The 14,040-nt window shown below is 40.6% G+C and overlaps 1 protein-coding gene across 1 annotated transcript; it reads left to right on the forward strand.

The window, feature by feature from the left end:
- Window positions 1-652: 652 nt before the first annotated feature.
- On the forward strand, window positions 653-1,863 carry SST (somatostatin; the record flags this gene model as incomplete). Its single annotated transcript, XM_082839014.1, has 2 exons — window positions 653-790; window positions 1,651-1,863. 2 exons carry the CDS (start codon window positions 653-655, stop codon window positions 1,861-1,863), a joined length of 351 nt encoding a protein of 116 aa, XP_082695140.1.
- Window positions 1,864-14,040: the final 12,177 nt, after the last annotated feature.

Below are 14,040 nucleotides of genomic sequence, written 5' to 3' on the forward strand. Positions count from 1 at the left end.
GGAGAAAGGTGACTTAGTCTTTCTAAAATCCACACTCCATTTTCAAATCTGTTCTTAGAGGAATGCTTATGACATTCACTGTCACAAAGAATGCTTGTAACCATCTCCACTTGTCACACTCATATACTTTTGCATTTGGTTCTCCTAAAATGTTTGAGCATGATGATGGATAGAATTGTCTGGGTACATTTATGTGTATGCGGCTGAGTGTGATAGTGCATTTGCTTCTCCAGGGGCTGAGGGTTTGAGTGTGTGTAATTAAGTGTGCACATGTGTGAGTGAAATTATAGAATGTGTATGTGTGTAGCACTGAGTGACTATAAAAAGATTGTGTAGATGGTGTGACGTGTGGAATCGTGTGTGCCTGTGCCTGTGCAGGATTTAATTTTTTTAAATAAGGCACTTTTGATTGTGTACCCTCCTCTCACTTCTGTGATTGATTTCACGAGGGTAATGGTGCGTAAAAGCGCTGGTGAGATCTGGGGGCGCCTCCTAGTCTGACGTCAGAGAGAGAGTTTAAAAAGGGGGAGACGGAGGAGAGCATACAAGCCGCTTTAGGAGTCGCGAGGTTCAGAGCCGTTGCTGCTGCCTGCGATCAGCTCCTAGAGTTTGACCAACCGCGCTCTAGCTCGGCTTCTCCGGCGCCGCCGAGATGCTGTCCTGCCGTCTCCAGTGCGCGCTGGCCGCGCTCTCCATAGTTCTGGCTCTGGGCGGTGTCACCGGCGCGCCCTCAGATCCCCGACTCCGTCAGTTTCTGCAGAAATCCCTGGCTGCTGCCGCTGGGAAGCAGGTAAGGAGACTCCCTCGACGTCTTCTTTCCCCTCTCCAGAACCTCTCAACCTTCCCTAGCCTTGCCTCTGATCCCTTGGGTGAATTTAAGAGGTGCTCTCAAAGAGTGCCGGTGCTTTTCTGGGTCCTTTAGCTACCAAAGCTCCCAGGAAAACTTTCAAAGTCCAGAATCCCTTATTACCTCTTTGTTTCCCCTGATCAGCGCAGTAGGTCACTGTTCAGGTGAGTTCTTTAGCATTCAAGAAAATTCCAAGACCTTGGTAACTGAGCTCGAAGGGATGATGGCATCGATCCCCGGTGCTGACCGCGGGATGTGCTGACCCAGGTGCTGAAAGCACGGACCTCCGAAGCTGCTACTGTCCTGAGCACCACCTCCCTCCCATGCAGCGGGGTTGGGGGCTAACTGGCACTTTACAGCCAGAACACAATATGTTTACGATTGTGAAAGGTCTCGTTCTCCACAGCTGACTTAGTAAAAATGGTAAGAACAATTCTAGTTTGTAGCTCATGATATGGAAATTGAGTTAAACAAACTGTTGGCTCCTGTTGAAAAACTAACGATCTATTTCTTTCTATGTGTGTATTTTAAACCTACAGAAGCAGAAAACTTGCAGAAACATTTGAGTTTTTAAAGCTTCTTTGTGTACTTGGTGATTATAACAACAGCCCTTGTTTTTATATCCTTAACCAATTTTAAGTGTGAAAAAAAATTGCACAGCTGTGAACATTGGGGTTTGGGTGTGGTTAAATCTGTTTTTCAAGCCGGCTTTTCCATGTCTTCTTCTCCACCGTCCTCATTCTTATCCTCTCTCTCTCTCTCTCTCTCTCTCTCTCTTTCGCTCTTCCTTCCACCCCGTGCAGGAATTGGCCAAGTACTTCTTGGCAGAGCTGCTCTCTGAACCCAACCAGACAGAGAACGATGCCCTGGAGCCTGAAGATCTGTCCCAGGCTGCTGAACAGGATGAAATGAGGCTGGAGCTGCAGAGATCCGCTAACTCGAACCCAGCCATGGCGCCCCGAGAACGCAAAGCCGGCTGCAAGAATTTCTTCTGGAAGACTTTCACATCCTGTTAACTTTATTGATTATTGTTGTCCGTATAAGACCTGTGATTCCTCTCCTCCAAACCCCGTCTCTCCTCCCTAATCCCCCCAATCCTCAGTAAGACCCTTGCATTAGGAATTGAAGACTGTAAATACAAAATAAAATTATGGTGAAATTATGAAAAAAAGGATTTTGGTTTCTTATTGAGTTCAACCTTTGTGTTCAATACTATATGATTAACTTCATTTGTGATTTCAGTCAAGTTCTTTGAGATAGGCACTCCAAATCTCACAGACATACTGTTTAAAATTCCCTGTGGTAATAAAAGTTATGTTTTAAATGGTAACCCAGATAGTTTGGGTTATTATAAACATAAATAATCTCAATTAACTCTATGAATTCTAGTTTTAATCCAGCAGTAGTTATTGGAAGGGGCTGCCACAAACATCAATTACATTTTAAATACACTTAAAATTATATGTTGAAATGAGTATTAGTATTAATGGGTAGGCAGGCTGAAATGTCCAACTAACCACCAGGCTGATACATAAAATAAATGATATATAAAAAATAGAAGGGAAAAATCACTTAGAAGTTGGAGGAAAGAAGCTGGCTTAAATAGCTAAAATAAAGTTCTGAGCTTTTAAGATGTGTTTATAGTTTGTGAACATTTATCTAGAGAAGAACATTGCTTTAATATCTTCTTTGACAATCCTCTCTGTAACTGAACAAGGTTAAATAACTGCTTCTGTTTTAAAAGTAAGCTCCTGGGCTTCCCTGGTGGCGCAGTGGTTGAGAGTCCACCTGCCGATGCAGGGGACATGTGTTTGTGCCCCAGTCCAGGAGGATCCCGCATGCCGTGGAGCAGCTGGGCCCGTGAGCCATGGCCGATGAGCCTGCACGTCCGGAGCCTGTGCTCCACAACGGGAGAGACCACAACAGTGAGAGGCCCGCGTACGGCAAAAAAAAAAAAAAAAAAAAGTAAGCTCCTAAATTTTTTTCCTCAGGGGGAAATACCAACTTAATTATAAGATTCCAACATGAGAGCTATGGGTTGCAAGAAACATGTGTGTTGGGTCACCTCAGTGAATGCAACACTATTGAAGGTATCAGAGTACAATATCATAATTGAAGAATAACAGAAGGAGATAACTCAAGACTTCTTTTGATTTTATCAAAGTGAGAGTCAAATAAAAATGCAAACAATAATAAAAATTGTACCTGCTGGCTATTATTAGTAGTACTGTAATAACATACTAAGTGGTACTGCTCAAGACAGAGATAAAAACATTGCTAATTTAATTCACAGAGACCTTAAAAAGGTGTCCCTTTGAGGATGTGCATTTTAACTATCAACTGTATTTCCGAATAACTGCTAGAATAAGAAACCAAATATAGGGCTTCCCTGGTGGCGCAGTGGTTGAGAGTCTGCCTGCCAATGCAGGGGACACGGGTTCGAGCCCTGGTCTGGGAAGATCCCACATGCCACGGAGCAACTAGGCCCGTGAGCCACAACTACTGAGCCTGCGCGTCTGGAGCTTGTGCTCCGCCACGGGAGAGGCCGCGACAGTGAGAGACCAGCGCACCACGATGAAGAGTGGCCCCCGCTCGCCGCAACTAGAGAAAGCCCACGCACAGAAAAGACCCAGCACAGTCAAAAATAAATAAATAAAAAAAATGAAATTAAAAATAAATAAATAAATAATTTTTAAAAAAGTCCCCTCTCCAAAAAAAAAAAAAAAAAAGAAACCAAATATAAACACAGAAACTCAGTGTAAATCCCCATAGTATGAACTTTCTGATGGGAGCATATAAACATCTAAGAGGAATTTCTTATTTTACTGAAGATATTTATGTTAGATAATACACGTTTTTAATATGAACATGCTTAGTGGAAGTTAATTCCTGAACAGCTGATCAAACAAGAGAAAATCTAAGCCACTTTACTAATCTCTGTGAAAACAGAACATCCTTTGAGGTACTGGTACATCTTTTATTTACAAGGCATTTAGGAGGGAATTAATGTGTCCACTTAGGGGATCTGTCTCTGTTAAAGGCCTTTTGTACTTCTGGTTACCAACCAACTCAATGGAGCAATAGAATCACATTATTATGATTAAAGCACAGGAGAGAACACAACTTAATAGTTTTCCGAGGAGTGCATAGATTGTATGAGTGCCAGGGGATTTTAAGATTTTAGTATCATCTTTAGTTGTCAGTTCCCAACAGTAGTATGGTAATAATTGGCAAGAATTATATAGTCATGTGCCTATATATATATATATATATATATACACACACACACACACACACACACATATATATATATATTCTTCATTTAAAGATTAAGTTGAATGGAACATTTAATCACAGTTAGTTACATTTCAGCCTCATTTTTGCCACCTTCAAAGTAGAAGGCCGTACTGGCAAGGGTCCCCATATTCCTTCCAGATGTGACTGCAGTTTTGTGCTTCACCATTGACAAAAGTGTTAGAGGAGGACTGATTTTGGTCATTTTAATTAAGATATGGAGCAGAGTTATTTAAAAGATATATGTAGAAGGTTTCACTTTTTACTTCCCATTTAGTTCATTTGTGTTCCTCTTTTTGTTTTTATTTATTTATTTTTGAATTTTACTTTATTTTATTTTTTTTATACAGCAGGTTCTTATTAGTTATCTATTTCATACATAGTAGTGTATATATGTCAATCCCAATCTCCCAATTCATCCCACCCCCTTCCCCCCTTGGTATCCATACATTTGTTCTCTACATCTGTGTTTCTGCTTTGCAAATAAGTTCATCTGTACCATTTTTCTAGATTCCGCATATAAGTGATATTATACGCTATTGGTTTCGCTATTTGTTTTTCTTAAGTTTGATTCACTGCAAGAGTCTAGTATTCTAGCCTGTTTACCACCTAGCCACAACGAACTTTTCAGATTATATTTTCCTTCCTCTTTAATACAACCACAGGCTTCAGTAGTCCTGAACTACTTGCTCTTTCTTTTAATGGGATCGCTTGGGCAAGGTACTCTTCTTTTCTGGGCCTTGGTTTCCCCATCTGAAAATAGGCATACTAATAAAGCCAGTCCCTTAGAATTACAAGGATTCACCAAGATCATGTGTTTGGAGGTCTTAGTACATGGTAAACAGTTGGTAAGTTAGATGTCGTAACTGGCGTTATTTTTTCTCTCACATGTGCTGTGCTTTCTAGACTCTCTTCCTTTGCTTTTGCTCTTTCTTGTCATTTCCACAGGTCCAAATCTACGCCAGCCTTCAAGATTTGTTTTATAAGCTTCTTCCTCCATAAAATTCTTGCTCTGAGCCCTCAGTTGGGATATCTCCCTTCTCTATTAATCTATATCTCTTCCAAGAGGTTTACCTATCACTTCCTGCCATTTATTCTAGTTGTATGAGTATATGTAAGAGGGTGAGTATTTGTGTATGAACTTCCAATGAATAAATATATGTCAGATTCACATATAAGGTGCAATCAGTACCTCAAGCAATGCACACAGCAGGTTCTCAGTGTTCACTGAAGAATGAGTGAATGATCCATGTGCTTGCAGTCTCAAGCAAAGCAAATCTCTATTACTAGGCAACAACATTTTTTTTTCTTAAGAATAGCACAGGAATATGGCAATAGTGGCTATTCTATGCGATGCTGGTGTGATACAAGAAAGACATAGCACATGGTTATAATTTTAATAACCATTGAAGCATGTGATTAGCAGACCCACTCATTTGGAAGCTGCAATCAATCCAGTTTTCTTTAACCATTTTACAAAGTTCCTCAGTGGGGCCTGTTTAACTGTCCACCAACTGTGGACTCACAGTTGTAGAGAATCAGATTCACTAATACTTTAACCACATTTGTTTATTTTAAGATCATACAGATTCACTCTTGGCCCGAATGCAAGACCAGCTTTTTGGCCTTGGCTCAAACTATTCTCAACATACAAACAATTCTGTTTTATGATGACACAAAATACACCTTTAATTATGAATATTAGACGTGAAAGAGGGCTCCGAGATCATCTCATCCTCACCACTCATTTTACTGGAAGCTGACATGTGGAGAGGTTACCTGCCCAAGATAGTCAGTAAGTTGATGTAGAGTCTGGACAAAGCCCAAGTTCCCCCTCTTCTACCTCAGGGTTATTTTGATGATCTTACTATACTGCCCCCTCAAGGAATCTGACCTTCTGGATAATTGGTGTGTTTCATTAGTCTGAAGTGAATGCCAATTTTTCCCCTGGAACTTCTTCACCTTCCACCAAACAACTGGTCTGCATCTGAGGGAGAATAAGACAGTTGATACAAAATAGCTTCCTGTGGTAATAGAAAAGACATTAGGAAGAAATGGTAGAGATACTGATGAAGAGGAAAAGAAATTCAAGGGAGAGTTTTTGACTAAATTAGACCAAGAAGCAAGGAATTAGTCTGTCCTGGAGTGGAGACGGAGGGGTTCCCTAACAAGTGGATGGACTCACACCAAGGAGACAGGACTGTGCCTGTGGGGGTGGTCCTCAGAGAAGTCATGATCCACACCCACAGGCCCCGGGAGGAAACATGTCAACGACCACCTCTGCTTCTTCAGTAAGTGAGAATGAGTGCCTTAATTTCAGGTGTTCACTTTCTTATTATCTAGAATGTGCCTCAGTGTTGAGGACTTGCTGGACACTGGAAACAAAATTTGTATGGTAGGGTCTTTGCTTTCAGAGGACCCAGTCTAGGAAGTAAGACATATTCCTTTAAAATGAGCAAATGCTAAAATGGAGGTTTGTCTAGAGTGTTAGGGATAAAAAGAGGTGCCGGTAGCTCCCTTGCTTTTTTCTCTAAATTATTCTCCTTATTAGTTTTTAAATTATGGTTTGAAAGTGTAAGTGATTTTACCCTTGATGGGATGAATAAATTATAGGTATATAATGATATAATATACACCTTTACAACTTAATCTAGGTTAGCTTGAAAAGTGTTTATATTCCTCTTTCGTAGATGAAGAGGCTGAGAGTGAGAGAGACTAAATAACTCACCCAAGATGTCACCAGCTGGTGAGTGGTGGAGCTGGAACCAGGTTGTCTGATTTCCAATCCAGTGCTCTTCCCACTGTATTTTAGGGGAAAAGGGTGAATTAAAGGGAAACTCAGGGCTTCCCTGGTGGCACAGTGATTGAGAGTCCGCCTGCCGATGCAGGGGACACGGGTTCGTGTCCCAGGCTGGGAAGATCCCACATGTCGCGGAGCGGCTGGGCCCGTGAGCCATGGCCGCTGAGCCTGCGCGTCCGGAGCCTGTGCTCTGCAACGGGAGAGGCCACAACAGTGAGAGGCCCACGTATCGCAAAAACAAACAAACAAACAAAAAACAAAACAAAGGGAAACAACTTGCTGGGCAAATTAAGAGCAGATCAGCTTCGGATCATCTTAATTTTGCTCTTCTATACATAATACCAAGGGGTATTACTACTCTTGCTGTCAGAGGAGAAATGTATTTAGGCTCTGGGATTGGGGTTTCATCCTGTTACTACATTAGGAGCATTATTTCCAAGGAACTCTTTTTAATGTCTTTCCACACGTTTCATATCATAGTTTTAGTTTTGCTAAAGGAATGAATAAACAAACAGACAAACAAATAAATAAAATTAATAACCTTTAAGCACATCTTTTCCCACTCAATCTCATACACACAGGTTTTAGTACAACCTGGGCTGTGGGCATTTTTCGCATGAAGTAGTTACAAATCTATCAGTCCGCATTTAGTCTACAGGTCATGACACCTGCCTCCCTTATGCCTGGGTAGTGGTCATATATTCCTGCCTCTGGCCTTGTAGGTATATCCTTTGAAAAGCTGCCCTGAGGCTGGGATTTGAAGACCTGAGAATTTTCACTGAAACTTACAAATGAGATGAACTTTTGCAAAGTAGGCTTTTATACCACTGAAGTTGATACACCCGTCAAGGTCTCAGATAAATATTCTAGGTCGTGTAAGTGGACACCTCATTCCTATTAGCTTCACATGTCTCTGGAATATGGTCCATTAAGACGGTGAAATTGTTATCTAGAGATTAAACAGCTCATTAAAATAAATAATATTTCAAAGAAATTCAGGCTTTTAAAGTAGGGTTCAAATAGTTAAGAAAGATAATGTGTTCCCAATTAATGGCTATTTAATTCTATCTTTCCTGTATAAAAAAATATATAAAAGTACATTTTCCGTTCCAATGCTACATTAGGGTCAAATGGCACATCTTATGAAAGAAACATTAAGCTACCCTAGAATTGCTGTCCCTGGGTAATGATTTATTTGACTACCAAAGGCACATCATGAAAGTCAAGATTACAAATTTAACTAGGACATAGCTCTTTCTTCCTCATTTTCCCGTCTATATTCTCTCACTCACTCCCCAAACACAGGGATGAAAGGCAATGATTTTACCAGACTTATCATCTTCTTCGTCCTCTTTTTTATTTGTTATTATACATGGGTTAGCATGATATATTCATGACTAAGAGCCCTCAAGTTCTATGGCCTTCAAGAAATCTGGAAACTCCTAGCTCTCACACTCTTTTTCTCAGGTGATTTATGAAAACACTTATTTGTGGATCACTGCAATGGACAGATTTCTGACGTTGTTGCTGCTGCCTTTCTCCTTCTTTTTCCTCTTCTTCCTCCCAGCTCTTCTCTAATATTCACTCCTCTCTTTGAGAGCAGCATCCTGAATTACTTTTTGTGATCCACCCCCCTGTGCATGCTCCACCGTGTGGTTGGAATGGGAATGACTCCACCTGCAGTCCAGGATGGATACCAGAATGGATTAAGCCACTCAGAATATATCAACCCTGTTCATAAGGATTTGTTCATGGCTTGGGCACATGACCAATCACAGTGAAACTTAAGACTCTTATGGGCTCATCTGGGACATTTCTATCTCGCTGATTGTGGATGAGGAAGCGTGAAAATTTTTGTCGACTGTATTGAGACTGCCAGTGTAGTCTGAAGGCTTGTGCTGTAGAAGGCAGTGATGAGATGTAAGAAAACTGGGTCTTTGGTGGCCTCATTGAAATATGATACTAAGCTTATCACAAACAACAGCAACAACACGATGTTTACCTCTGTACACTTCATATGTATTATCTAATTATCTGTATTTTTTAAGAGTAGTTTGGTTTTCCTTTATTTTAACCAGAAACTTTCTTATACACACATTTAGTGGTACCTTGTATTATTAGTAGTGTATGTGTGTGTGTGTGTGTGTGTGTGTGTGTGTGTATGTGTACATATGCATGCATGTATGAGACTATGGGTATGTCTTTGTTTATATATCTCTAGCTATTATATATTTATGCTTGTCATAACTTCCCAATTAAGATGAAAGTTTTGAGAGGAAAAAGATTAGATGCACTAGATTTTACACCTTTTTGAAATCCCATTATTTGACAGGCCTATTCTAGCTTCTTTACAAATACTGTTGATAATAAAGAACAGGAGAATTGCTTACATTCATTTAATACTTTCCAATTTATTAACGTCCTCTACAACTGTTATCTCATGGAATTGTCACACGTTTTATAATTTATAAATTAGGCATTAGGACAGGAATTTATACCTCTATTTTTTACAAATGTAGAAACTGATATTCAAGACATGAAAGTAACTTGCCCAAAGTCGCAAATAGCTTATGTGGCAGAGCGCGAAATTAAGACCAGCTCTTCTGAAGAATCAAGTCAAGCTGCCCATCCATTTCAGTTTTAGGGACATCGCGATCAATTAGACAATGCCAGAGGTCTCTGTAGGTCAAACCCTTTGATTTCTGCTTTCCCTCTGCTGCTTGTTATGGTAAGCACAGCCTCCTCATTTCTGGTAATGAAGCCCCACCGTTTGGCCTCTGACATCCCAGGATCCCACGGTACCCACTGAATTCAGGGAGTCTGTTTTTATGGCAACAATTCTCACTGTCATTCCTGGCCTACAGAGAAGAGGCTGTATGAGCTTCACAGAGTTCTTTGCCAGGCTTCCCATCCACAAGTCTTGGTGAAAAGAGTGTCTCTGGATCATTTCGCAGAGCATTGGTAGGAGGTGAATAAGTAGGTATTATGTGATGATGTAAAAGTGTAAAATGTAAAAAAAAAAGGTGCCCTTGTTTTTTGTCTAGTGTCTTGACTTTGGGCTTCCCTATGTACTCCTCAAGCCCCTGACTTGAGACTTACATCCTGCTGGAGGTGAGACACTATTGCCATACACTGAAGCCTTCCCTGAGGAAAGTCTGTCTTCCTGGATAACATTTTATTTGCTTTTCTAAAAGTGTCAAATTATGATCATTAACGCATCATTTATTTTGCTTGCTGTTGAGTGGCTCTCATACTGCTGAATGTGTGTGTGTGTGTGTGTGTGTGTGTGTGTGTGTGTGTGCATGCACAGATTTTTTTTCTTTCAATTCACAAATATTTATTGATGGTTTATCTGTTAGGTGGAAGCTACATAGATTAATAAGTTAAAGTCTCTATGCTTAGGCAGTTCAAAATCTGAATGAATGTTCACTAGTAGGTAACTGTATTATAATACACTTGTTCTCAAATTGTGGCCCTGGACCAATAACATTAGAATCACCTGGTAACTTGTTGGAAAAGCAACTTCTTGGGCCCAACCTCAGATCTACTGAATCAGAAATTTGGGGAGTGGGTCCAGAAATCTGTGTTTTATCAAGTCCTCCAAGAGATTCTGATGCACACTCTATTTTGAGACTCACTATTTTAAGACAAGAAGGAAAAATATGAGGCTTGGGTGTAAATAGGCAAGTCACCATGGTGAATATGATATTTAATTTTTTATATTTTAATTTTTTATATTTCATTCCAAAATTTTTAAATTCACAAATAAAGTGGAAGTCTCTTTTTATCTCATCCCCAGGTATATTCTTATTCCTTTCTCTACTTTTAGAGGCAAGCATTCTTATGAATTCAGTGTGTATTCTTCCTGCCCATGGTTTTATAATTTTACTATATACATACATGATCACAAACAATATTTTGTATTGCTTTGTGCTTTAATAGTCTTTATACATCATAGCTTAGTTATAACTTTTGAAATCTCTCCTTTTATATTTTTCTGTCATTTTAATTTCTGCATTATATTTCATCGTACAAATATATCAGAATTATTTATGCTTTCCTGTATTGATAAACATTTGGTTTTTTCAAATGTGTCCAGGAGAGAAGCTGTTGGTGTCTTTAGATATTTCTCAGCACTATGAGACTAGATGATCTGCCTTTACCAAAGAAAAAAGTTAAAGTCAAAATAATTCTGCTGGTCTCATAGTCCCTTTCATTCAGCCACAAGAATTCATTCCATGCTTCCAGGCAACTTTTGCATTATAGCTTGCTACACTTGACAATCTATTACATATGTATAATTAAGTCCATCTACTTCTTGCCTCTCTGTTCTTATTGATCCCATCAAGATTTGGCCTCACTGAAATGGCTTCTTTGGAAATTGTCTATAAAGAGGATACTCTGAATCTCAGCAGGTATTTCTAAACACCCTTTATTCCAGTTAGTGTAAATTCCCATCATGTGATTCCAAGGAAGACAAAGAGCTGAACCAATCAGACACTAGTTTAAAAAATTGAAATGGGCTATTTCAATCACCGTCTGGAAGGAGCTGAATCAAGACTGAACTGGGGGTTAAGTAGCAAAGGCTTTGTCTGCCTGGGTGGATCAAACCACAAAAAAAAATCAATTGTTCACTGGGACAGAGCCACAGACCATTACTGCCCGAAGCTGTTTAACCTGCCATAGGCCTCTTTAGGAATCTAGTAAATTTATATCTGGTGAATTTCATTATTGTAACAGTGCTGTCCAACCCCCGACCCACCAGGGGTTCACCAATACCCTTCTGATCCAGACCTGAGCAACATGTGGTTGGACCTAAGAGAGAGAATCAAAGCACTTCTTGGGGGCTTCCCTGGTGTCGCAGTGGTTGCGAGTCCGCCTGCCGATGCAGGGGACGCGGGTTCGTGCCCCGGTCCGGAAAGATCCCACATGCCGCGGAGCGGCTGGGCCCGTGAGCCATGGCCGCTGAGCCTGCGCGTCCGGAGCTTGTGCTCCGCAACTATGTGCTAACCTATTACTCAGAACTTGAGCCTGTCCTTGAGGCTGTGTGCTAATCCATCATTCAATACCTGGACTTGCTCTACCATATCCTTACCCAGGTGTCATCCAGACTCTGTTTAAACTCCTCTAGTGATGGAGGAGTCATTCCCTCCTGAGGTACTTTGGGGCTAGACAAAGTTTAATCACTCCTTCAGAAAAAGCCCTCCAAATATTTGCAGAGAGCCCCCATGCTTTGGCCCCTGGCTGCACCCGCATGCTCTCTTCCCCCTCCTAGCCATCCCCAATTCTTTCTATTATTTTTCTTATGACGTGTATTCCAATTCTTTCACCCATCTCTACACACACTTGAGTGTGTAGTCTATCTTTTTTTGTTTTCTGAGAGTAAAAAAAAAACAAACAAACACTATAAAGGTCTAAGAAAGAAGGATTTTCACTCTAGGATTAAATCCATCAATTTTTCTTTTTGGGTGGACTCTGCTTCATGGTACCTTGGCTACATTGATTACGTATTAGTTGAAATGAAAGCTAATTTGTGCTAGCTTTTTGGTTTCATTACTGTCACCAAACCATGGGAAGACATTTTCTCAAATACCGAGAACTCATTTTTTTATAGATGACAAGAGTGAGGTTTAGGGAGGAAAAGTATCATATCCAGTGTTACATTCAGGGTTAAAACTTAGTTCTCCTGATTTTCTTGCTAGTGCTCCCTACACCATCTACAAAGACACTTGTAGGTATCAGTCAGACATAAGTTAATTGTAGAATTTAAGACAATTTGGTGCTTTGGGGAAGTAGGGTTAGGAACGTTGTGTTGTCAACTTCTGCTAAACTAAGATACAGCAAGTAGAGCTGGGTAGCTGGGTTTCCTAATTCTAGCTGGGCTTAGTTTTTTTTTTGGCTGCATTGGGTCCTTGTTGCTGCTCATGGGCTTTCTCTAGTTGTGGCTAGCAGGGGCTACTCTTTGTTGTGGAGCATGGGCTCATAGGCATGCAGGCTTCAGTAGTTGCGGCTCACGGGCTCTAGAGTGCAGGCTCAGTAGTTGTGGCGCAGGGACGTAGTTGCTCTGTGGCATGTGGGATCTTCCTGGCCCAGGGCTTGAACCCGTGTCCCCTGCATTGGCAGGTGGATTCTTAACCACTGCGTCACTAGGGAAGTCCCTGGGCTTAGTTTTAAACATAGTGCAGTGTCATATAGTCTTCAAGAAGGACTGGTGAATAACATTTTCTTTGTATCTATTTAATGACAAGAAATACTGTTGAGTGCTGAGGCAACAAAAACGTGCTATGGCTATTCAGAGACTCAGACCTTGACCTTGAGGAGCCCAATGTAGAGGGGAAGGTTGACATGCTCGTGGCTGAATGTAGGAAGTTCTACAGGTGAGGTGTGGAGCAGTTGCTACAGGAGCGCAGCCAAGAGAAAAGGCGTCCCCATTCAGGGAAACTGGGGGAGCTGAGCATTTACAGTCGGTGGAGAGCTGGCGCATGTGACTGTTACTCCAAGTTGAGAGGATAGAGGCAAAAATACAGAGGTGGGAAAATGCAGGGAGTGTTTGAAGAATGATGAATCAACTTTAAGGTGTATTACTCTGATCTAGACTTTTCCTTGGACCTCAAAGAACAATTTCAGCTGTTGCTTGTTCATGGTTGATGCAGGGAGTAAAGTCTTTCCCTGAGATGGATTGGGGATGAATGAATTCTCTTTTAAGATGGTGTATGAGCAGTTTTCATTGTCTTTCAGAAACTGAAAAGCATTTGCGGGGGTCAAAACAAAGAGGTGTTGCTATACCCTGCAGCTCCAGAACAAAAACAAAATGTTAAAGTAGATTGTCAAGATGATTATTTTGACAATTCAACCTTAAAATGACTTTAAGTAAAAGACAGAGAGCCATTTGAAAGGCTGATCCATTAGCATATAGACTTTTATTTCTCTAAATTGCTAGCTATTTCAGTATCTGTTTTTCCTCTTGTGTTTGTCTTAATTTTTATGGAAAGTTTATAACTTGATAGTATCCACAATACATTTACATTCAGGACAAAGCACTAATCAGAAATTAGGAGGGAGGGGATCATCTAGAGAATAAGACCTTTATTTTATACAT

The sequence above is a fragment of the Leucopleurus acutus genome (assembly GCF_964270905.1).
Source record: "Leucopleurus acutus genome assembly, chromosome: 5".
In the NCBI taxonomy this organism is placed as follows: domain Eukaryota; kingdom Metazoa; phylum Chordata; class Mammalia; order Artiodactyla; family Delphinidae; genus Leucopleurus; species Leucopleurus acutus.